Here is a 25,596-nt window from a genome sequence, read left to right on the forward strand (position 1 = left end):
CTAAGTTGGTTGAAGTGATGCAGCACTTTTACAAAGTTGGCAATGTCCACAAAATGAAGCCAATGGCACCCCCCTACCCACAGCTGCCCATTTCATGATTTAATCACATTTGAAGGTACTCTTTAAATAGCAAGGACAGCTCTTACTTGTTTTTATTTAAAAATACTTTTAAACTTAAGTTTCTGAATAGGGGAACTATGTGCCTCATTCAAACATCAGAAAATATGAAAGTGTATACAGTAGAAAGCTCCTTGCTGACCCCTGTTCCCCAGCCCCAAAGTCCCCCACCCCCAAAACAACTATTGTTATTCTTGAACATTCTTTCAGAAATACGTTAAACTTGTTGAAGCCAATACTCTCATGCATATTGGCAAGGGCATTTAAAAAATCTTTTCCTACAGATGCTACCCCAGCCTAAATCAATGGAGTGGGCCAAACAGTAGCTGAATTAACTTATAATTACACAGCACTCAGTTTCTTTTTAGTCTTTTAACTTATGACAGTACCAAAAAAAAGCAAGAAAGAATATATAAGAAAGAGTCAAAATTAAACTGAAATTAAAGATAGCAATTGGTAACTATCCATAATACCACTCAAATAATGCAGAAATTTCAGTGCTACCAGGAGCTAGGGGAATGCTTACATTTCCCACACATGTAAAGTTTGTTATGTGTTTAACCAAAACTAGATGGTTAAAAAAAAGGGCAGGTGTCAGAATAATAACTGGGAATCTAACTTTAATTCATTAACCTAGTAGTTAACCCTCCTATCCAATAATATGCTGCGATAGAGTCATGAGAATGTGTGTGTGGCTTTGCGGTAGTCATTTTGTGACACAAGTGACGTCCACGTGGCTGCTGGAACGTACCTCAAGCACGGCCGATCCAATGGCACAGGCCACTGGGTTCCCTCCGAAGGTGTTGAAGTGGAGCATGCTTTTAGCCAAAGACTTGGCAATCTCTAGGGAGGGGAAAGTAAAGGTGAATAAAGGAGGACACGTTCCTATCTATAATCTCCCATCACAACATTTGGATTATGCTGTATATGTTGACATCATATCCAATTCATTCTTCACTCACCCAAGAGTGGGTATTATGGATGGGATTGTGGCCCCCACCTAAATCCATATGTTGAAGCCCTAACCCATAGCATGGCTGCATTTGTAGGTTAGGCCTTTAGGGAAGTCATTAAGGTTAAGTGAGGTCATAAGAGTAGGTCCCAATCCAATAGGATTGGTGTCCTCAAAAGAAGAGGACACGTGAGGACAGAACCAGAAGGTGGTCATCTGCAAGAGAGATCTCACCACAAATTAACCCTGATGGCACCTTGATCTTGGACAACCAGCCCTTGGAACTGTAAGAGATGAGCATCTGTTGTTTGAGCCACCCGCCCGTGGTACCATGTTACGGTGTCCCTGGCAGACTAATATGGCAAATAAGGAAAAATAGCTTATTTATTCAATGAGAAGTCAGATAACAAAGTCTTGAATGTGTTGTATGAACTGAAAAATACCTTAAAACTTGCTTTATGGAAATTTACTTGGAACCGTCATTAATCAAACCTTTTTATTCTGTCTTTCACTTTGGGGACTAAGAAGGAAAATAACCCCCACCTCAAGCATTTAGTAATGTAACTTTTGGATTGTTTCAGGGTGAGTATATATTCACTTCATTACACTGGACCTTCTCCATCCATATTTTTGTACCATAAGTCATTTAATAAAACATTGGGATATCACAGGGCGCTTAAGTGGCCTTCAGTGCCCCATAAGTGTGAGCAGAACAAATGAAATAATTTTAGGAATTTCATAAAAATTACTTCCTCTAAAACCTCACTAAAATGAAGACTTCAGTTAATGCTAATGTTCTGGCTAAGTGAGATTGTACTATACTTGGCTGTTTTGTGGAGGAGACATCAATAGATCGATCTGTCACTCTGGACTCTGGGTCTATAGCTTCCTGGTGTGGCGAGACCAAATAAGAATTTCCTTCCAGAATATGAATCCTTGGAAACTGCAGGGTTGGTTTCAGGTTGGTTAACAAGGATCTCTTGTGTTGGTTTGTTTTCGTGGCACGCTTTCCTAGACCTTGTCAGTGCGGTTGAGCCCTGCATTTCATTGTGGAGGCAGGAGAATTAGTCATCCCTACAGCAAGAGCAAAAAGGGCTGGCTGTCTTTCATTTGTGCCACAATCTGGCAGACGAACTGTCCCTTTTTTTTTTTTTTTTTTTTTTATTGCTTGGGAAATACATGTGTAGCACCCATCATTGTTTCCAACCCACATACGTTCTGATGCGTGTGTTTTCTCCTTTTACTGCAAACCGCAAACTGCCCATAGGTCTTACCTGGAGTTGTCACAACAGCTGCCATGGGAAAGCCATTCGCAATCCCTTTAGCCATGGTGACAATGTCTGGTAGGACGCCATGGGTTTGGAAGCCCCAGAAATGAGAGCCCAACCTTCCAAATCCTGTCTGCACCTGATGGAAGCAAATCCAAAATCACTGGAAGCCTTTGAAGAAATGCTGACTTTCCCTGACTCTGATCTCTTCTTCACTTTCCTCCTCTTGCCTCTCCCCCCTCCCTCTCTCTCTCCCTCACACACTCCTCCTCCATCCTCAGTATCATCTTCGCCAGCCACTGTCATCACCATCTTTGTACTATTAGTGATAAAACACTTAATCTGTGACCGAGCTTTTAGGCACCAAAGCCACGTACTTGGATTGTGTGATTCTGGGGATGTTTCTGCAGTCACTCTGTACCTGTGTGCACTCCGTGAAGTAGAAATACTAATAGCAGTGCATCACGGGGCTGCTGTGAGGGTCGTGCAAAGGATGCACGTGGCAAGGATCGTTATGACTCAGCAACCCTGAGGACTCCCGTGTGCAAGGCGGCAGCGGAGGAGCGTGGAGGAGCCGCACCTGCCCCGGGCTGGACGAGGCAGGAGTTACACAAGCGGACAGGGCCTGGGGCACCTGCTGCCTGCCCCATGTAGGGGGGCCATCCTCTTCCCGGTGAACCCCTTTTCTTCCTGAGAATTATGTCACGAGGAGGGCCCAGCTGAGCCACCTAACTCAGGACTGAAAGTTGAGCTTAGTTGTCTTGTTTGTGCCTCCCCTCTTTCTAGAAGACCCTCTCATGGCTTCATCTCACTAATTCCTCTTGTCCTCCAAGACACAGCTTCCTAATCATCATTTGGTCCAGGCAGATTTTCCTGAGCCCCTGTAGGGCCCCCAGTCAAGGCATCTGGTCCTGCTGCCATCAGAAGTTCTCACCTTGGACTGTATCCTAAGTAAATGGTGAAAAAGCAGATTGCTTGGACAATGCATGAAATTATGTAGGACAACAAACCACGTTTAATCGCCGAGGAAGCACCAGTTTCATAGAATCTTTCAGTAGAACGGAGATGACTCAGTCTAAGGTTCATACACTCAAATGCTTCAGGCTGAGCGTGACTAGCGAGAGAGCAGGGCTGGGTCTCGGGCAATGAGCAGGGGTGGGGACTGGGGGTGGCCACACCTGCCTAAAAGCAGTCAGTTTCAGACCTAACTAGTCTGGCCAGACCAGCGAAGACTGGCTGCTCAATAGGCCCCAGAGGGTGGCCAGTTTTCTATCTTTGGTTCCAAACTCCTCACCCTAAAGAAAAGAAGACCAAGACCAGCTACTTCAGATGACTGGTGTAAGTAAGCTCACTCGGTAGCGTAGCAGCACAGGCCCCACACTCAGGATTTCCTTCCCTCTTTTTCTGCCATCTTTGCCTTCTGCACCACTATTCCGTCAGTGAGAGGCAGCGTGGTCCCGTGGTCACTGTGGTCTTGGAGCCCGGGTTTGAGTTCTGGCTCTGTCCCTACTAACTGCATGACCTTGACCCCTACATTGGACTTCAGTTACCTACAAAACGGGAGTAATGCCAGTGGGACATACCGTACAGAACTGTTAGGAGCATTGGCCTGCGAAGCGTTACAAACAGGGCCCGACCCGCAGGAAGGCCTCACTAGGACTCACTAGGACCTGAGTAGCTGATGTTCCCTCCGCTCGCGCCAGCAGGAGGGGAGGAAGGAAGCGTGTGAAGGAGGAGCTGGCTCAGGCTCCTTCCCTGTGCAGTGCACGGGGGCGGTGGGGGTTGACCAGTCCCCCTGGAGGTAACAGAGACCAGGCTCCACATGCAGAAACTGCGAAATCCTTTTAAGGGGGAGCCCAACGTCAGCGATGGGTTGTTTAGTTGAGGAAGATGGTTCAGGCAAGGGTGGCTGGTCTGAAACGGGTGTGAAACATGAGCTCTCCGCCTGTCCTGGTGGGACGAGCCATTGCTAGTAGAACTGTGATGAAGGAGCCTGGAGCACTTCTGGGGTCCTGGCCGCCATCCTATGGCCATTGATCCCCATTGCTAATATCAGTAGGCAAAAGGCTGCTTTCTTTATAGACTCTAATATGAGGTGTGATTATAAGTAAATCGATCACTTTTAAAAAACACACAGGCTAGAGCTCACAGAGCCAAAAATTCTCTTCCTTTCAAAGTCATCCCTTGGAGGGACTGTATGCTATGGCAACAATTCCTTCTTAACTCAAGCTATTTTAGAATTCTTTTTGGAACTATTTTTTGAATATCTGCAATGATGGCCCTGTTCTGACTAAGAGGCTGGATTTTTTTTCCTTTTTAATATAGTTTCCAAACAAAGTTTGTTATTAAGATAAGGTGAATGCTGCCCGGTTGGTTAATACTATTTAGGCAAAAATTACTTAATGAAATCTTGGTTATGAGATTGAATTTCCTATGTGGTTTTTAAGTGCCCCCTGATGTATCCCCAAATAGGAATTTAAAAATATTTTGAGTGATGGCAGTATCACCTGTGCCTGTTAGCAACTTTTGTGATAGACTTCAATTTGCTGCCTGCACTTGTTAAACAGGCCAATAAATCCACCAACAATCAGCCAGCTAATTAGCAAAACTCCACTAACTTATATCCCCGTCTTGGACTTTCCGCACTAGCTGCTTTCTGCCTGGACTGCAGAGGAGATTTAAGGAGCTCTCCCTGGGCCTTGGTTCTCGCAGCTGCACCACTGTGCTCTATTCCACGGCACTCACTTCGTCCACGATGCACACGCCTCCTTGCTTGCGCACCAGCTCAAAGGCCTCCTTCAGAAACCCCTTCGGGTACTGAACAAACCCATTCACCCCCTGCAAAAGACCAAACCAAGAAGGCCTATAACAACAGCACAGCCTTTGGAAAGTATTTAAAAAAAGAAGATAGGTTATCATCATTAGTAATACTAGCAATTTTGTTTACACTCAAAATAATTTTTTTTCAGTCTCAACATTGCCTCTTCGTTACATCCTTGGTGTTAGCACTTCTGTTCAGCTAGTCTTCAGGTGGTTCTCCAGGTTGATTGCTCTACAGTTTAGTTGTAATTTTCATGTGGTCATGCTCATGAGAGGAGCTGAGCACAGCGTTTTACCTAATCTGCCATTTTGACAGGAATTGCAATTCCAGCAATTTTTAAAACAGTCTCTAGAATTGTTTCAACTACGGGTGAAAAGAGGAGCTGTTACTCTTATGCCATGCCTTCTGGGGAAAGAATGCCAGTGTACGCTTTCCTGACATTAGAAGGGCACTTAGTAAAATGATAAAGGGTGGGCAAAAGTAAGTTTATAGTTATGAGTACATGAAACACAGAGTTTATTCTTGTATTATTATTTATTAATTATTGCATTATTTCCACACAAACAACTGTAAACCTATCTTTGCCCCATCCTGTAGAAAGGCTTCCCCTGACAGTGTGGGTGTTAAGCAAGTAAAAATTGCTGGGGTTTCCTTCTCTTCAGAATATTAGGATTTTAATAGTTTCATATACCCATCTGTTCAGTCCAGGAATCCAGAAGGTGGTATTTTTGTAAGCCAATTGAAAATCAGAGGCTCTCTTCTTTCCAAGGGGGCCAAGAGAATGAATTGAATTTGGAGAGGGACATAGAAATGGTTAAATAATTTTAAAATCCTCTAGAATATATGAGTTAAAACTCTGACAACTTAAAACTCGGTTAAGTCTCAGGCTAATATACTCACTTGAATTGGTTCTGCAAAAAATCCAGCAATTGATTTGGCCACACAAGTGTTCAGAGTATCTTTGAATTGTTCAATGTACTGGTCTTTAGCTTGGCAGGAGTCTGCAAACAAACAAACAAACAAACAAAACATAGTATTTGAAGATGTGAAAATGACATCTAAAAGAGTGGGGAAGACAGAAAAAAGGAAACAGTAAACCAGGATATGAGGATGTTGATTTCTGAAGCGGGAACATTCTGTCAGAATGACTCGTACTTTGGCTCAAGGAGCACGATGAAGGTGACCACAAAGGCATAAATAAACCATCTCAGCCCTTTCCGTCTGGGGAAGAAGTGCCTGAAGTGTCATTGAGTCTGGTATAGATAGAATTCTGCTTCACTTGAGGAGACCCACCCTCTCATCTGGATAGATTTCATTCAAATGGAATTGGGGTGTGGATTTAAGCTATTTGAAAATACCTCTGCGCACCTTTTATTGACACTTAAGTCGATATACAATTTTAAAGCTACAAAGTGTCTCAGTCTTCAGAGTTAGTAAATATGCTTACAGAACAATTAGAATTCAGTCTAAAGAGGAATGTCCTAGAGCCTGATAACTTCCATCCGCTGCAGCGAGGGAGGGGAGGCACTCCCCTCTGAAATAGCAAAGCTCCCAGACGGACGCATCCAGACATGACCCAACCTTCCGAATTTTTATCCACACCTGTAATTTGGATCTAAACAGCACCACAGAGTCTTTGACTTTAAACCCATATCCATGGACAGCAGAAGGGATCAGAGGACGATGTGGCTCTGTGACGGAAGTGACAGTGAAAGCTGTCAGGGGCATGAGTCACCACCTGCACCCTAACCCGTGCTTGGAGGCAGGCTGCAGCCCTGTCCCCTGAAGGCCGGAGATGAGGGATAGAGGCTTTCAGTCATCACCCTTCAGACTGAAGCATAACTCTATTTTATACTCCAGCTCTTCAATAAAAAATTGGGGAAAGTCTACCTGGCCCCAAACACAATTGTTAGGCTATAAGTGATGTCTGGGAAAGCTTGTTTGACAGAGGTACCTGACGTCCTTGGTTAGTGAGAGCTGGGGGCTGGGGGCTGGGGTGCGGAGAAGGAGGTAATGAAGAGGGTATAAAACCCAGAGGCTCGCGCTGAGCATCAGCCCCGCTGCTGGGCGGGCAGGACAGAGGAGACGAACGAATCTACGCCTCTAGAGGCTGGGATTTCCTATTTTTAAGAAAGGAAGAGGAAGCAGCCTAGGGTGACCCTAAGGGATGGATTAGACATATGTTCAAAAGATATAATTTGGAAGTTTAGTAAGCCCATTTATAATTAGAGAAATCAAAGTGTTGAGCAAAATCAACCGCAATGGCTTAAATTTGGACAGAGAAGGTTTAAAAACCCAGAGAAGGTTTTGCTTGACTCTGCTAGACCTTTCATGATTCCTCCCCACTGCCCACAGGTTCAGGGATGAGAGGGGTCGTCACTGTCATCAGCGTTTTACTTCCATCCGCATTTGTTTCCTTGGCTCATTGCTGCCACTCCAGGTCAGGCTGCCTCTGGAGAGGGACTTGGTGCAGTGTGTCACCATGACAACGTCAAGGTGGTGAGAGTGGATGCTCTGCTGGATACCATCCCAGCAACAGCACGCAGAAGGAAGAGTTCTCTTTCTAGCCGGTGGTGTAGAAACAGTTAAGTAGAGTGAGGAGCCAAGAAAGAAAAAGAAAATTAAGGAAAATGAAACATGTTGCAAAAAGTGAAGAAGAATGACATGGTCAGTACGAGGTTGGGGACATTGTGGGGGCAGTGGGTATGGAGGGGTGAATGAAATTCAGGGCCTGGATTGAACACTTCCTGATGACGGGGGGAGGAAAGAGAATGAAACCTACCACACAACCGTCTATATTAGGCTCACAAAATGGACCACTGCTTATGCCTGTGTGGGGGTGATGGCATAGTTCCAAGGCAAAAAAACTTCTACCAAGATTGGCACCTGAATAGACCCTAAGAGGAACCCAGTAATGGGAACCTTCTATACTTGGCATGTACTTTACATATTGGAATGCATTTGTAAACACGTATGAATAAACCTTTTTACAGCAAAGACCAACACTTCTCAGGTCCTAAAAGCACTAGGGGTCGACGGAGTCCCTTTCTGTATTCCAATTCTGTTAAGACATGGTACCAGCCTTGTTTCTTGAAGAATGAGGTAAGAAAACAGATGATTTCAGATATGCCAAGACAACAGTTCAGAGAAGCAAAAATGAACATCTGTCACTATCATTTAGCCTCCAGTTGCCACTAGGGAGATGACCATGGGCTTCTGGTATCTTCCAGTTGGCCTAAGGCAGAGGAGAAGACCTCAAAGAGGGAGGAGGCAAAGACAATGGAGTCAGAGAAGAACAGAGAGGGAAGGAAATGACCATCCCTGGAGTCCTTCTGCCTACGAGGCTCTGTGCTGGTGGTTTTGCAGTCATATCCAGGTCTGTGAGGTGCATCCAAGTGAGTTTGGTTCTTGATGCCATATAAATAAGATATACAGGTCTGGTTGTACTTGGTGTTGCTATTATCTGCCTTCCTGACCAAAAAGCTCCCTTGCCTTGATCTCATGAAGCCCTGGGATAAAAGGTCAGGGAGGCAGGTGTTCTTATCTCCATCTCACAAATGAGAAAACTGAAGCAAAAGATGGAGCTTTCTCTCCTAGCTGAGCCCTGAGGGCTTGGAGTGGGATCCAGGTCTCCTCACTTCATGTGTCTCTTCAATCTGGCCGACAGAACAGGAGTTATTTTTAAGCCTGGGTTCATCCTGCTGGGACATCAGTGTGAACAAGGGTGGTCATAGGTTGGGAGCACTGGCTTTGGAGTCAGAAGACTCGGGGTCAAGCCCTAGCTCTCCTGCTTCCTAAGTGTGGACTTTGGTTTCTTCATCTCTAAAGAGTTTGAATGACAACTGTAAACTTCCTTACAGTTTTAAGTTCTGTGACCATGATGTCTTGTTCCAGTGCTCGTTCTTTCATCTTTCTAACTCCATCTGCCCTAGCCCACTTGAATTTTAAGATGACTGTGAATCTTCTTCCTTTCAAAGCTGATTTTAAAGACCCACTTGCACTCTTCCTCTCAACCCAGTGACACTCATTCAGCTGGAGCATCTAGCTCTTTCCTCCAGCACTCCATAGGAGCAGCTACTGAAAAGGTTCTGAACTGTAACGATAAATATGAGGTTGGACTTGAGGATTAGCAAAGAACAGATACTATTTCCATGCCTCCCCTCCCTTATGTAAGGAATGCAAACAATCACTTCTCGGCTTTTTGGCTAAGATCAAGTGTAAAGAAAGCAAACAAAAGTGTGTTTGATAAATAGAAGCTTTCCTTGTGAGAATGGCTTCAAAACATCTGCAAGAGCTGTCAGAAGCCTTCAGGGATGGCCTTATATTTTGACAGATGCTCTCATTTTAGCTGGTATGCTAAGTCCCTGGGGAGCTTCTTGACTGGAGTTTTGAGATTTCTAAAAGTATTCTTTTTCCTCTCCCCCGCTTCCATCGGAAATTGGTACATAATTCCACCAACCTTGTTTTCTTTTAAGATCAATGGCAGAGCTATCACTAATAGAGCTAACAGCTTCTTTAATTAACTACCAGCTGACAGTCTGTTTTTAGTTTAGCTCTGGTAGCATGAGGTGCTTTTCCTAACAGCCAGATAGCTGAGTGGTAGTAGGCAGGAAAAAATGATTCAATGAGGGGTTACTTTCTAGTTTTGTTTCCTTTCCCACTTTCCCCCAGGAATGCATCGGTCTCTCTTCAAGTTCCTTATTCCCCCTGACCTCCCACCAGGTGCCTCCCTCCCTGCCCCATGGGACCTGGTGCACAGTTGCATTTCCTAATTGTTTGCACTGGAGAGTCTCGACAGTGGCTTCCTCCCCAAGGGCCACGGAAAACATCTGGGCACATTGTCTGCAAATGACAAAAGAAGAAGTTTGGCCAAACATGAACAGAAGACAGCCAATTTGGGGGAACATATGGTACCAATCAAGGCAAGAGGGTTTCTTAATTTGATATTGAGATTCCTCTCCCACTTAGGATGAAAACCTAATCTTCTGCTCTGAAGAGATAATTTTTTTCTTAGAAATAGTTGTGTGGGCACTTTACAAAGAAAACTGATTTCAGTAACAGCCTGGACCCAACTTGTTCAAGGGTTGGGTGGGTGAGGGCATCTGAAAGAATAAGAATAATTAGGTATCTGATGCTGAAAAGGTGGGGACAGGGGTGAATCTATAGACATTTTATGCATTCAAAGCTTTGAGAACTATTTTCAATGCATTTATTGAAATTTACTTGATTTTATTTAAGAGCAAAACAAATTAAAAAAACCCTATTATTAATTATTACTCACACTCTGAAGACTTTCTAAGAAACAGTTCCCCAAAATAGTCTTTAATACAATTAAGTCAAATTGAGTCCCTGGTTAATGATAGGGTCTGTATTAGTTTCTAATGCTAATACCTGGAAAATCTGATCAATTATTCCACGTACTCAGCAGCCTTTAGGGAAATAAGACAAAAATCTCAAAACTCACTGATTGGCAGCCCACCCCACTGGGGAGTGTCATCTTGAATGGCCCTACGTTGGACAAGCCAAGTGTGTAAGGACTGCATCCGTGGTAGGCTCCTCTGAGGAGAAGAAAACAGTAGGACAGAGTTAAGTTCTGGTCTGTGGAACACGGGGTAGGAGAACAGAGAAAACCCATGAAGGCCATGGAGATGAAATGGAACAGCCTTAACATGCAACTCCAGTGGTTTCTAAGAAATCTTCTAAGCCTACATCAGGAGAATTGACTTATTTATCTTTCCTGCTGGTGCCATAGGTTTGAAATTGTGGGAGAAATTTTGGGACCATCTAGCCAAGAATTCTTACCTTAGCACCTGCCCTATTCCGTTACTCTATAGTAGTGAGACTCATCTTTTAGCAACAAGACAGAAATTATATATTCAATGAATATTTGTCTTCAAAATAGTCACCTTGAGAAGCCCAGTGTTTCTTCCTGTGATGCAGCTGTTGCTTAACACCTTTGGGGCTCCTCTTTAAGTGCCTTAAAAGCCACCTTATTTGGCATAGAAGAAACATAGATTTTGCTTCTTTTTGAATCTGAAACAGTCCTATTGAGTACAAATCATCCTAATCGTCAATTTTGACTTCAAACGAGTTTGGGCAATTTCCCAAATCAAAATCGCTCAAAGTGCTGATTTAGGACTGTGAATTAAGACTATGCAATAGGATGGTCATCTGTCTTCAAAGAGGAGACCCAAACATGTGTTGAACCCTACTGGCACCCTGACTGCTTTAAATAGAGTAATACTTACCTGGACATACATCTTCTGGAATGTTTATTTAGGTAAAATATCAATCACAATTCTTTTTTTTTTTTTTAATATATCTTTATTGATTTCAGAGAGAGGAAAGGAAAGGGAGAGAGAGAGATAGAAACATCAATGATGAGAAAGTCATTGATCGAGCCCACAACCCAGGCATGTGCCCTGACCGGGAATCGAACCCCGATCGTCTGGATCCTAGGCCGACGCTCAACCGCTGAGCCATGCCTGGCCGGGCTCAATCACAACTTTTTATAGTCATATTTCTTTGATAGCAAATGTTTGCTCATGCCTGCAGTCACTACATACGCATTTTGTATGGAATGGGTAGTATTGGGTGTGCTTTTGTAATCAAATTGTGCAGAAAGCAATTCTTCCCAATCTAGACAGAAGATATGGCCATACAGGAGAAAAAATGGGCCTATTTCTTCACTCCATAAATTTTTACTATGACTCACTCCTGTCTTTTACATAAACCTTACTATAAGAGTGTGTGAATGTGCTATGTAAAATTATCTGAGGGAGACAACTATAAGCAAAATTCTTAGTTTTCTATTATTTTTAATGCTAATAATTTAGCCATCAAGGGTTAATACTTATTAAGTTATTGATTCTCTGATTCTCAAAAGTCACCCAAAGGAGCAGAAGTATGCAGGGTTAGCTATGCATCCTCTAAACTGAAAAAGAATAAAAAGTGAAAACCTGGTGCGGCTGGCACTGGGAAATGTGCCTGGCTCCTTATCATAAACAGAGATAAGTGGGCCCAGTGTCCTATGGTAGAGTCTTGAACTTCTCTGAGTGGAGTCCAGAAATTCCCCACCTGGCATATGTCATCATCAAAGCACATCTTCAAAGTCAGAAAGCTGTGATGTGACCTTCAATTCTCTAGGGGATCTATGACATTACTAGGACTCCACTCTGTTTGTTACCCCAGTCAGGGACCCCTACCTTGGATCAGGTCAATTTGGATGGGGTCATCCAGTCATAAAATTCACTGGGCTGATCTTGCTTTAAAACCTAAAATTGGAAACATACCCCTGGGAAAGCCCCTCCATGCTATATATGAAAGCTGGACGTTTAGCACTGGGGCAAGCTAATGTCAGTAAAGTCGGATATCCCAAGGTGTGGTTACCTGAAAGAAATGATGTCTGTGCTCTTTGAGTGTGCTCTGGCCATCAGCATGGCTAGGTCGTTGGCTTCTGAGCCACTGTTTGTCAAGAAAATGACCTGGAGGGAAAGAAAGACACATGGCTTCATTCTTCAGTTCACTTTCTTATTAATCCAATTAGTTCAAAATTGCTGAAGACTGTGTCTCAGCCTCTGATTATTAACACATTATATGCGGGAAACGTATTTATACGTTTTACGTTGACTGGTAGTAGAGCGCGCGATAAAAACTACCCGCAAACAATGTGTTAAGGAGAGTTTCCTTCAGACCAGCAGTTCTGTCATTTAATTATTGTATTAATTCTACAACTTTTCATTGAGCAGCTGCTGAGTGCTAGAGATACAAAATTGGCTCCGGGATTGTCCCAGTTGTGAAACATTTCAGACTTTCATTGGCTTTATTTGATGCTCTGCAAAATGCTAACAGTGGGGACACTTGCTGAGGTGTACATGGTGGTTAGTGGCCAATTGGATCCTAGCACCAGGTCTCTTGGTTCCTGAACCCAAACCACCTCACCTGATCAGAAAGCTCGGGACTAGGAGGCTCCCTGATCCTGTAGCTCCAAGGATGTCCCAGTCCGTAAGTTCAGTGTGTGTGAATGTTGATAAACAAGCAAAGAAACACAAAATGCAGTTCATCTTGGCCAAAAGAAAGGGGAGAACTGAAGGGTATGGATCCTCCAGGTTTGGGGACTGGGAGGCTTCTGCTTTTCCATCAACATGACAGGGCTGAACTTAGTTTGCAGCTATTCCAACTTTCTCATCTCTCTAGATACTATAGCAAATAGAGTATTCAGATAATATAGTCAAATAATAGTAGCTAACACAAGGTACAGTTCTAGGTACCAAATAAATGTCAACTCATTGCATGTCTAGATACAAATCGTGGCCAACATTTTAACATCTCAATTCAGTTAAAAAATTCAGTCATTTCTGAAAATGAGAAAAAAAATCTCATTTAGCAAAAAAAAATATCTAAGTACATTTTAAACTAAATAAACAGAATAGTATATTTATTTTATTTACAAGTGGCTCCACTCTTTGTAAAAGAAAAAATGCAAATGACTTTGTAGAGGGACTATGAAACAGAGATGAAAACCTGGGGAACATAAAGGAGAGAGCCAGGGGGCAGGGCCCCTGCCAAGTGGTGAGGATTGCGACCAGAGGCTTGGGGCTGATGAAGTGAATGAACATTGCCTGGGTTCACCAATGATTCGTAAATTCCTGTCTTCCTGATTCCTTTCAGATATAGCCATTAGCTCACTATTTCAGCTGTTCAGTGTACACACCAAATTCCCTGCCCATATTCCTGCTTCCTGGGGCAGCTCCCATGGATTCTGGAGACTCCTGTCTCTTGGAGCTGGGAGCTTTATACCTTGAGAGGCTCAGGAAGAAGTGCCAAAAGCTTCTCTGCGTACTCATGGATCGGTGGGTGGAAGAAGACTGCGCTTGTGTGCCACAGGCGGCCGAGCTGCTTTTGTGCCACTGTGTTGACCTTCCTGGATAAATAGGAGAGCAGAGTTATCCACGCTGCGGGCGGGGACGTCCCTCCTGACACATGCGCTGGGCAATGAACTCAAAATGTCTCAAGAGGCTGATTTCATCCGCCCATGAGAAACAGCTCTAACCACCAGATGTGTCTGGCAATGGGATGTGTTGCCTCAGAAGGTAATTAAGGAGACTAAATGATTATCTCACAAGGATTTTAGAAAAGAAATTCCTAGTTTAGGAGAGAGTTTGGACTCAGAATTTCTTCGAACTAGGTTTTCTTATTAATTACACAATTAGGTAGTTTGGAAACTAGAGAGCTAGAGTCATGAAGCACATGTATACAAGATCAATATTTTTTCCTCCAAAGGAGATTCCAATATCCGGGTCTTAGTAGTGGTGAATGTTGAACATTTTATAACTGTGAAACCACATTCTGTGAAAGAAGTTTCATGTTAAGGGATGGTAGGAACTAAGGGTAGATAGACATATAGGACCCAACTTGGAATGCCTGGAAAAGCCAGATCCAGATGTTTGATCTTGATCTAAAGGCTAGCAATGACTGGAGTTTGTTACATACCAATCTGTTCTTTATTAATAACTGTCACACCAAAAGAAAAAAATCAGTTCAGTGGTTAAACAATTTGAGCAATGCCAGATCAAACAGATTTGACTGCAAGACTTTTCAGTACCTTTAATAGTCTCATGTGCACCATTTCTCCCCAGGAGGGTGATAAGTTTAAAGTGTTTCCCAAGCTTATTTCTTCTAAGGACCCTTTATCAACAAACCTCTCCTGCGGTCAGTGTTCCAAGGAACTACCTTTAGAAAATTGTGGAGTGCCAATAAACTCTCAGACAGAAGAGACATTTGACAAAAGCATTGTTTAGCAAAATAAATCTGAGAGCCACATGAGGGTAGGACGGAGGGAGGAAGACTGGTGCTGGTGAGGCCAGCTAGGAGGATGGGGTGGCCTTCTGGGTGTGGGAAGAGGAGAGCTCCTAGGAGACTGGTGTTCGCAGGAATTAGTGGGAGGGGTTAGTAGGAGAGGCATCCAGTGGAGGGAAAACTGGAACTTGGTTGGCTATCGGGAATGAAAGGCAGGGAAGTCAAAGATGACATCAACATTCTTGTAACATAGGGGAAACCCAGGATCAGTTGAGAAATACAGAGTTGTCCAGCTACCCAGCTCCTAACTGAGAACTTCCACATAGTAGGTGGCTCATGTGAACAGGAATGAACATGTGAATGGGAACAGTACTGTGGAGCACATGGTGGAGTTGGTCTTGATACTGTTGAATTTCAGTTGATGGTGGGATGTCATGAGGCAAGGGAAATATGGGGCATCTAATTCCCACTCTGGATTTATTAGTTATTATCATAGCTTGGTGAGGGTCCAAGGATGAAGAAATAGAGTTGGGTAAGGCTGCTGAAAATGTAGCAACTAAATGACCAGAGGTGGGGCGATGGGGTGGGAACCACTCTATTCAGGAAGTGATAAGGCACAAAGGGAATATAGAGGGGAGAGCAGGGTACTAAGGAAAGAGCCTGGGCCACCCGGAGTGAGGGGGTCAGAGGGAGATCAGGAGATGCACAAAGGTCAGGAGAGCCAACGAGAGGGGTCAATCAACAGGGACAATGTCCATTGTTACTGCAAATGTTCAATGAGAAGGCTAAACAAGTTATTTACTTCATTTTTCCTTAGTTCTTTCATGTGTGTTTGTCCTGTTTTAAATTTCACCTGAAATTTATTTTGCATGCTCCTCAGGATCTCACATGAGACTAATGATTCCTGAAGGTGGAAATGGAAAGGGAATGGAAATGGGAGCAGAAGGCAAGGGCTGGACCCCGGGGTTGAAACTCACTCCTCGCCACCTGACAGCTGCTTGCAGGGGAGATCCCTGGCCCTCCTATGACAGGCGGGCCCAGGCTTATCCCATTTATTTAGGCTTGCTGCTTTATTTTTGCCCCACTTAATGTGAGTTTTACTGGCTAGGTTATTAAAGGCAAGAGAAAACAGGCATTAAAATGAGATGGCTGCACTAAAACCAGAAAGACCACCGAAGAACCTGTTGAGAGCATTGGTGAGGGTGGGCTGATGACTAAGGCAGCAGAGAATGTCAAGATTAATGGACCCGCACATTCCTAGTGTAGATTTCCAGCTACATTATACCCTTCTCTTAGGGTCCTTTCCCTCCGCTTCCATCACTTAGAGCAGCTGATGAAGATCCTTGGGCTGGAAGTGCACCCTCTTCTCTCCCAACCCCCACCCCACACAGCAGCCCCCAAGTGAGTGAGAACTGCCTGCCTTTCCCTTCCTTCAGTCCTTTCCCCAGTGCATTTCCCCCTCAGGAAGCTGTTACTAGTGAGGGGAAATCCTCACGCACAGCAGCAGTCCAGTCACACGGTACACTCCCTGTTGCACAGGCAATGAGAGTGGCTAAAACTTGCATCGTCAAGAAAAAAGAACAGTGTTAAGATTTTTTTGTTACCCAGGAAACAGCAGGGAGCGTGTCAGCCATAAGCTGGGATATACTCGAGAGGAGGGAATTTTTAATCAGGGGTCTGAATCACTAACAAGGTCATTCTCCTGTTCTCCACGTGTTCTTCCGAGTGAAAACCCCAGCATTGTAAGGATACTCACGGGTGGCAGTGACCGACACTGACAGTGACAATCCCAGAGAAGAAATCCAGGTATCTGTTTCCCTGGTGATCGAACAGCCACTCCATGTGGCCCTGGTGGAGCAGCAGCGGCTCCGGGAAGTAGGCCGTCTGCACAGGGGAGAGGTGCTGCCTGTAGATCTCCAGGACACGCCGGTAGGGCAGGGACTGTGGGCAGATGGCATTTCAGCATTAAGAGTCTTCCTTTCCTTACTGCCACAGTCCTTATAACAGCAGGTCACCGCGGCAGTGCCTCGCCTCCCTACTGACCCAGGGCAAGGCTGCCGCCCTGTGCTCCCCACTGGGGGAGTCTGCCCGGTGTCCTCCTTGAGGGACACCAAGGCCCTTCCTCTCAAATGGGGAGAGTGATTAATGTGGCCTTTCGGTCCCTTTCTAGATCAAACATGAAGAAGGGGACGGAAGATTTCTACCTCTCAATGGAAAGCCTGGCTTTGAGTTGATTTAGCTGTGAAACAAAACAAAACAAAACAAAAAACAAAACAAAACGACTTTGAAAGTAAATGTCTGAAGTAGTAAGTCAGGTTTTAAAAATTGTTTTCATTTTGCTGTATTTTTAAAATTTAGAATGAAAAAATCAAGTGCTGGTGATGTTCATGTCTGGAATTATCAGACCTGTCGCTTCTGCTTCTCTTCTTTGTAAGTCCCTCCTGACTATCTATGAATATTATGAATATCTAACCTATGAACATTATGTGGAATAAAAAGTTTGGGGGGGGGAGAGAGAGAGACTTATTAGCCTGAAAACAAAATAATAACTTTTTATTTTTTTCGGTGGAGAGCTCAGGGAGGTCAGAGCATGCATTGCCACACGAGACAGTCAAAATCAGACGATCAGTTTTAAAAGCCAGTGTGTGCCAACCCATTGCGTGATAGATGTTTTTATGTGTGTATTTCTCTATCCCCGTGCTATGTCGTCATGGCTCGTCTCTTTCTTGCTCTCTGTCTCTCTGTCTTCCATCTCTGCCTCTGTCTCTGTCTCTCTCTCACAGACACACACCAATTCACACTGTGGCGCTGAATGGAGCCAGAGGTGCAGATGCTCCCAGTGATTTAAAGGGCAGACTATCTGGGATGGGACAGCTGGGTGGCAGGCAGGGCCATTTGCGGGTCCTCCCTGAGGAAACAATTAACAGCCTTCTCGAGAGAAACCACCTCTTTTGGGTTTTCCTGAAGCTCTAACTCTTACCTGGTATCTCTCAGGTGTGAAGTCACATGGAGGCATTCTGGGTTTTGAATGAAGACCGCGCTTGGTTACAGATCTCCAGAAAGCGCCTACTAAGAGGGAAGTGAGTTAGGATCCTCAACTAACCATCACACAGGCCCATTTGTATAAATCACCTGTAGTCCCCTGAATCAAGGTCCTTAGGATATTTTATTTCTTATTTTTAAAAAATCACTTAAATCAGTCTTTAGTTTGGATTTCAAAACCTGAGGTGTCTCAATAATGAATTTTCTGGAGAAAAAAACTAATTCCTCTCACATGTAGTCAGGAAAGGTGTGGAAGATACTGGGGATATCATGGTTTTGAGTTGACCAAACTTCTGCCAGTTCTGTGTGTTGCTGGAATATATCCCCCTTCTTAACAGAGGCACTTTCTAAGCATTGGGTTGCCCAGTGCCTGAACCCCAGTACCGATAAACAAGGAATGAATGGCTCTTGACTTTTCTTATAGGGAATAAAGAGAGAGAGAGAGATGCTGGGCAATGCACTATATTAATAAATACTACGTGCAAGTAGATCAGAAAGACAAAACCCTCCTCCAAACACAACACCACGAAGACCACAACAGCACAAGACTGAAAAGCAAAGAAGCTGAGCCAGAAGAATCATTAAATATTTGGAGCTAGGGGGGACCTTCGGTTTTTTTGGTTAAAGTACTCATTTTCTAGATGATTAAACCAGCCCGAAGTGGTGAATTAATTTGTTTAATTCACCCGGCTCGGTAGCTGTAGCACAAGAAGGAACCTCCGAGCTGCTGACTCGCGGCCCCGTATGCTCGCTCACCCAGGGCCCCTTCGGCCCCCTCCAGCGCAGATTTAATGGAATAGTGGAGCCAGGCATCAGAGCTGGAAGAGATGTCTAGAGATTTTGTGAGTGCTCTCGGAAAAGAATTTGCTAATTTTGAAGCCTCAGGGTCAGTGGCGAGATAGTTTTGCAGCTGGAGGATGCTGAGGGCAATGAGGCCTCTTGCTCGGCGCGAGGGCCTGAGCCCACGGGTGAAGCGCTGCTGTTCTGCGTGGCTGGCACGTGGCAGTCCCGAGAGGCACAATGAACGGCTGCGTTTGCACAGGAAGAGGAAGGGTCGCAGCACTCTGTTTCCTTTTAAGAGCTCTCATTCACTGTTCTGCTCTGAAGAATGACGGAGGTCATTACTTTGCTCTTACTTTAAAAGCAAGTGGCCTTTAGCTATTCATGCATAAAAATAGCCAACCCCAAACCGACAGTGTAAATTTTCTGAGAATTTCACCTTTTGAAAAGCTTTTCATGGTGTCCCTCTATGTTAGCTACTCTTCTGAGATGAAAGAAAAATTCCGAGCGTTTCTAAGAACTCGAACTTCCTTCACGCCTTCAGTCTCATTTTCCTACCTGCAAAATTGGGGTTGCCCATTGAGAAGGCGTAAGCTCTCTTGACTTCAGGGTTATAGGAATTATGAAAGTGGGCTGAAGGGGGGAGAGAATTGGAAAGAAAGATTTGATAAAGGAAAACCTGGGATTTTAAATAGTCAAAGCAGATTCATTCATTCACTCGTTCATTCACCCAACTGATAGAAATATGAGGGAGGGATGAGGGCTCCAAATGAAATCCATAAAATCCTGCTCTCAGAAAGGAAGGAAGGGAGGAAGGAAGGCAGACAGACAGCAAGCAAGTAGGGAAGATGGCTAGTCAGTAAGTGAAACGAGCCTAGACACAACGGGGGATGTGTGTTTTGCACACAGCAGGTTCTTAAGAAGAGTGTGTTCAATGAGTGCGTTTGGGTGAACTAACACAAGCAGGCATATACCTGGGCTCACTAGGTAAGAAAGTGGAAATCAAACTCCAAATGATTTTATTTATTGATTTTTAAAAATTTTCTTTATTGCGTTTTAGAGAGGGGGACAGAGAGAGAGAGAGAAAGAGGGAAGGGGGGGGGAAACATGGATTTGTTGTTCCAGTTATGCATTCATTGGTTTGTTCTAGTATGTGCCCTGACCGGGGATCATCCCCAAAACCTTGGCGCATTGGGACAGCACTCTAACCAACTGGGCTACCTGGCCAGGGCCAAACTCCAACGGTTTTAAAAAGGCCAGGTAAAGAGCATGGCATTCATGCCTATGTGCTGTGAGTCTGCAAGGTTACTTCTCCTCTGCAGTGGAGCTACGTTAAGGAGTCCCCAGCGAGCTGACCAGGACCTCCGGACACCAAGCCTCACCTGCCATTTCTAAGACACCTGCTGCCACCATCAGCCCGGCTCCCTAACTGGCAGGGGCGAGGGGAGGAAGGGGAAGGGGCTGCAGAGAGAGCATTTTCCTCTCGCTTTCAACAGTGTCCTCCTCATCAAGCACACAACTCTGGGTGTCATTCTAGCTCCTTCTTAGAAAATGTTGGGGTTAAGTGAGGTTCTGGCAAAAGACTCATGGCAGAGGGAAGCGAGAGATTCAAACAGGATTAGAAAAAGGGTGAAGCGTGGGTAAGAAGGGGCCCGGGGGGATCACGCTGACCTTGGAGTCAGACAGGGCTGGCTTTGATTCCCAAGTTGTCCTTCTATGTTTCTGCCTTTGCCCAGGTGCCCTAACCACTCTCTATTCGGCTGTCTCCTCTCCTGGGAAAGGAGGCGATGGTGCTCATCTACAAGGCTGGTGGAAGAGGGAAGGAGACAATCGGTTAAAGTATCGGACGTGTTAAGTTTTAAAGAATTGCAATTTTCGGCGGAATATAAAGCAAATAGGGGAGGGAGAAAGGATAGAGAAGAAAGGAAAGGCATGGAGAAATGAAGATAAAATCGGTCACAGTGGGGAATAGAGAAGGGCTCCCTTTGCCTGATTAGAGCTTGTGAGGCCCAGGGTCCCCCTGCGGAACGGAAACCTGCCGATAGCTGCGGGTGCTCGGGTTTGCGTGACGGAAATGGCCGGGCTGTGCGGAGGCTGTAGTGGAACCAGACATGTGAAAACCACGGGTGCGCAGGGCCTGAGACCTGAAGCCATGGTGAGTGGCTGCCCAGGCCCCCTCGGGTTTTCTGTTCCTGTGGAGCGTGTCTGCGCCCAAGAGGAGGGCTCGGGTTTAGTCCTGGTTTCTTGGGTGTCTCCAGGTTAGTTAACGGCTGTGCTTCTCTCGGTCCCCGTGTAGGTAACTGAGGGGATGGTGGAAATTCGTGAGGATGCCGTATGTCTTCTAAAGTGGTCATCCTTGAGCATCTATCTATATTTTAGTTAATACTTTGAATTGCTTTCCTTTTATTTCTTTTCTACCTTACAGCTAAGGTATCATGTTTTTATTTTGAAAGTGTGGATAGTCAGGTTTTGTTATCCATGAATTTCATTGGAAAATGCTGGAAAATACTGGACATGAGAGGGGGGCATTGGACCGGACAGGTGAGGACCGCTGAGTTGATGACCCATCTCCAAGATCCCCTCCAGGTCTGACATTTCAGAGCCCAGGCCCCAGGCCCAGAGCTCCGGCCTCCCCTCTCACTAGCCCTCTGCAGACCCACCTCCCCCGGGTTCCACTCACAGCTCGGGGAAGGGCATGTCGTGGGGGTCCTGCGGGAAGAGGTCTCCAGGGGCAAAGTTCTTAGCAGATGTCTCCAGGCCAGGGCCATGTCTCCGGGTCAGAATGCAAATTCCGCAGAAGCTGGTCGGAGGAAGAGTTCCAACTGCTCACCCCTGGCTGGACTTTGAGATTAGGCCTGAAGGGGAGGAGCCCTGGAGGGGAGGCCGGGGCTGTCACTGCCACCAATTCTGACAGCGCAGAGGTTTTAGGGCCGGCCACAGGGCCTCAGGGAGAGAGGAAAACAGAGGGGGTGGGGGAAGGAAAGGAGGGAGAGAGGAATGAGAGGAAGGCAGGCCAAGGGAAGGTCCCCTGGGCTGGCTTTGCTAGTTTCGTGTTTCATCAGGGCCTAGCAGGGTGAGCTCCTCTCTGGGGGAGGGTGGCGATGGGTGTGGGGTTCGGGCCAGGGATGGAGGAGGGCTGTGGATAAGAAGGAGTGAGAGGAGAACATGCATGAAGTGAGTGGATAAAGAAATGTGTATTGGTGCTGGGGAGCCACAGAGGAAGAGAAAAGGGTTGCTAGGGAGGGGACGCTCCAGGGGGAAGGAGAGGGGCACCAAGGAGCTGGGCGAGGCTCTGGGCAGCTGGGCATCTCCTTACATTTTAATTTCTTAAATTCTCATCTGCCACTCTTGTCTCCCCCTTCCCCAATCTCCATAGGCAGCTATTTAGTGTTTAATATATATCTTTTTGTTGGTACGTATTCTTGTAAAATGCGTATTGTTTGTGGTAAATGCATTTTTTCAAATTATTTTAGTAAGTGTAAGACATGAGGTATTTCAATGCCCTACTCCGAGTATTCAGGTACCAGTGTCCCATTAAGCTTCCTTCTCTGATTTCCCCATGATACCTCCAAGATCAGACTAATCACCAATATTCTGAATGCTTTAACCAATTAACCCAAACAACCAATGCTTAGTATTTCTGCCCATACCTTTCAACATAATCACTGTTTAAAAAAGAAAAATGAGCTATTCATTATGCCACATCCTTTGGTGGATCTCAATTTTAAAAGAGCAGAAGTTCTCCTGGCCAGGTGGCTCAGTTGGTTGGAGCATTGTCCTGTACACCAGAAAGTTGCGGGTTCAATTCCCAGTCAAGGTACATACCTAGGTTGCCAGTGAGATCCCCGGTCGGGGCTCCTGTGGGAGGCAACTGATCGATGTTTGTATCACATCGATGTTTCTCTCTCTCTCTTCCTTCCTCTCTAAAAATCAATTAAAAAATAAATAAAAATAAAATCACAATGAATGTGACCATTATATTTTAGTAAAGGCTCTTTCAGAAATTTATTATATATACATGCTAATTTAGTGTATATTCATGACATTTTATAAACTGCCCATAGTTTATAGTGTAGCTTTTCATGCAAAAATACAGTTTTTATGCAAAAATATGAACCTGAGTCACCTTTCCTAATTATTTCATAATATTCCATTTATATTTAATTTTGGAAAGTTATTGGCCATTATTACTTCAACTATTTATTCTGTTTTTTCTCCTTCTGGTATTTATAATTACATATGTATTATACCTTCTGAAACTGTTCCGCAGTCCTTGGAGGTTCTGTTATGTTTCTTTCCTACTCATTTTTTTCTGATGAGCCCATCAAAGACGTTCTTTATTGTTCTTACAGTGTTTTTGATTTCTAGCATTTTCTTTGGACTCTTTCTTAGAGTTTCCATCTCTCTGCTTACATTACTCTTCGGTATGATATAATGTCTGCTTTTCTCGTGAGAGTCCTTAACATTAATGACAGTTACTTTAAATTGTCTGAGGATTCCAATGCCTGTGTCATACCTGAGTTTGGCTCGGATGGACGCTTATTTTGTCTTTTCGGACAGTGCTCTTTTCCCCATCACACTAGTGTCCATTGCAACCTTTTGATGAAAGCTGGACATGATGCATTGGAAATGCTGAGGTAAGGAAGCCTTTAGTGTAAGATTTTATATTGATCTGGTTGGGAGTTGAAGGCGTTTAATGCTTGCTGGAGCTGTGGGTGCCGGAGGATTCAAATTCCTTGAGTGTCCTTGTTTTTGTGTCCTCTGTTGTCTTAGGGCTTTCCTAAGAATTTCTCCTTAAAGAGAATCCACTTTATTCTGCTGGTGCCCTAAAATCTTATGATTGGATCTCAGTATTTCAGTGGGCCTATGTCTCTGGACCAGGATCTTCACAAGTGTTTCTCCAGTAATTTAACCTAAAAAAAAAAAAAAAATTCGCTCTCTACTGTCCCCTCTGGCTTCAGTTTTTCCAATGTTTCCTTAAAGCCCTTACCTTGTTGAGTATGTTCTTTTTTTCTCCCTTAGATGAGACAGGAAGACTGGGGGGGCGGTCCCTCACACAGCTGACACAGGGCTCTGGCAAAGTCATTTCCTTTGGAGAACAGGTCTTTGTTAAAATGAAGGCTCTGAGCACATTTCGCAATGACTACTCTTCCCTTTCCCCAGCCAGAGCAATGAAGGGATCATTACCATGAAAGCAGTGATGCTCCTCCAGGTAAAGTCCATACAAGTCTGGGGTCTTCCTGAGGCTGTGGCAACCAGGGAGTTTCTCATTCTCACACCAGTCGTCCAGCAATTTCTACAAGTTATCGCCCTGGTGACCTTTGCTTCAGGTTGAGCAGTCTTGGCTGTAAGTCTCAGGATTTGCCTGTATCTCTAGATTTTAGAGTGACAGTTCACTCTCGACCTCACCTCTCTGATGGATTAAAAAAAAGTCATTGGTTTTCAGTTTGTCTAGCTTCTTCTTGTTTAAAAATGGGAGTGATGCCTTGGTCAGTGTGGCTGAGTTGGTCGAGCATGGTCCCATGCACCAAAAGGTGGCCGGTTTAATTCCCGATCAGGGTGATCAATGATGTTTCTCTCTCTCTCCCCCTTTCCTTCTTCTCACTCTCAAATCAATAATTTTTTTTTTTTTAAATGGGAGTGATAACTTCCAAGTTCACCACATGTCGAAGATAAATCTGGAAATCTCCATATATTTTACTAAGTCCCTACTGATGCAAAACTTTATTTCCTCCAACATCCAAGGACACAGAATTTTGTGCTCTGTGCTAACTGGGTTTTTCTTTGGGTAAATTCCTTGAAGAGAGATTCCTCAGTTGAAGTGTATGTACATTTTAAATGCACTCCAGTAAGAGGGAATTAATTTATAATTTAACTAACATTGCACAGAACTGTGTTCCAAGAAGTTGGGTATTCTGACCTCTTTAGAATTACTATGGTATCCACTGAATCTGAAAATTGCGATGGGGAGAAAACTTAGATTCCCTCCAGAGCGTCATCCTCAGCCTAGGCGTCACTTGAAATAGGAATCCAAGACCTCTTACTGGAGGTTCACAGAGAACATTCTCATTAAACAGCTGTTCCCTGTCAGTAATAAGGGGCTTTGAGTCATCTGCCAGGGATCTTTTTCTTTTCACCTTTCAAGCAGATCAGGTGTAATTTTCTCCATTTTACATAAAAGCAGAGAAGATCAAAAGCTACCCCAGCTTACAGGCCTGGTAAACAGGCAGAGAGGGACACCAATCTCTTGCCATCTCTTTTTCCCAGAGAATGAATTACTTTGAAGTTACAGAATATATGTCATCAGGTAGGGGAATGTTGGCATTTCTCCTTGAAAAAGATAATTGGAAAATGGGGAAACACAGGAATTCTGTTGTCCTGTTAATGATTATTGGGGAGGTTTTTCATTGTTTTTTTGTACACAGGTTAATCAGTGATTTATCAGTTACGTCCTGACTGTAACTGAACTTTGCTTTTTGCCTTCAGTCTTTCTGCCAGTAACACAGCAGGGTCTTGTAAGAGTGACTGAAGATAAATCACAGTTTCCCCAAAGTGATTCTTTCCCTTCTCTAACTCATTTAGAAGTAGTGGAATAGAAGGAAATGGAAAAATTTGGGGAGAGTTTCAGATGAACCCTAGTGTACAGGAAACCTCATGCTATGGGGGTTGCCTTTCACAGCCAGGTGGCTCCAAGGGGTGGTGCGTGGTGCGCGTTCAGGCCGAGGTGCAGAGACGGCGGGTGTGTTAGGGGGGAGCTGCATGGAGACGTGGCTCCGGCACCGCAACCTGTGGTCAGGTGCATCCTTCCCACTAGACAG

The 25,596-nt window shown here is 44.6% G+C and overlaps 1 protein-coding gene across 2 annotated transcripts in view; it reads right to left on the minus strand.

Annotated features, from left to right (window-relative positions):
- Nucleotides 1-21,619, minus strand: part of AGXT2 (alanine--glyoxylate aminotransferase 2) — a 29,178-nt gene extending 7,559 nt beyond the window's left edge. The window contains exons 1-11 of one of the 2 annotated variants that reach the window (XM_081133219.1): nucleotides 21,459-21,619; nucleotides 17,937-18,022; nucleotides 16,713-16,897; nucleotides 13,958-14,081; nucleotides 12,548-12,642; nucleotides 10,623-10,716; nucleotides 9,907-10,000; nucleotides 6,059-6,159; nucleotides 5,083-5,175; nucleotides 2,344-2,476; nucleotides 869-960 (exon numbers count right to left, since the gene is read on the minus strand). In XM_081133219.1, the coding sequence (XP_080989345.1) occupies nucleotides 869-960; nucleotides 2,344-2,476; nucleotides 5,083-5,175; nucleotides 6,059-6,159; nucleotides 9,907-10,000; nucleotides 10,623-10,716; nucleotides 12,548-12,642; nucleotides 13,958-14,081; nucleotides 16,713-16,897; nucleotides 17,937-18,022; nucleotides 21,459-21,546 (1,185 nt within the window). In that variant the 5' untranslated portion in view covers nucleotides 21,547-21,619. Of the gene's footprint in view, nucleotides 1-868; nucleotides 961-2,343; nucleotides 2,477-5,082; nucleotides 5,176-6,058; nucleotides 6,160-9,906; nucleotides 10,001-10,622; nucleotides 10,717-12,547; nucleotides 12,643-13,957; nucleotides 14,082-16,712; nucleotides 16,898-17,936; nucleotides 18,026-21,458 lie in introns of both variants that reach the window. The other variant, XM_081133218.1, reaches the window with a different exon arrangement.
- Between the last annotated feature and the right edge of the window lie 3,977 nt (nucleotides 21,620-25,596).

The sequence above is a fragment of the Miniopterus schreibersii genome, assembly GCF_964146895.1.
Source record: "Miniopterus schreibersii genome assembly, chromosome: 3".
Classification (NCBI taxonomy): Eukaryota; Metazoa; Chordata; class Mammalia; order Chiroptera; family Miniopteridae; genus Miniopterus; species Miniopterus schreibersii.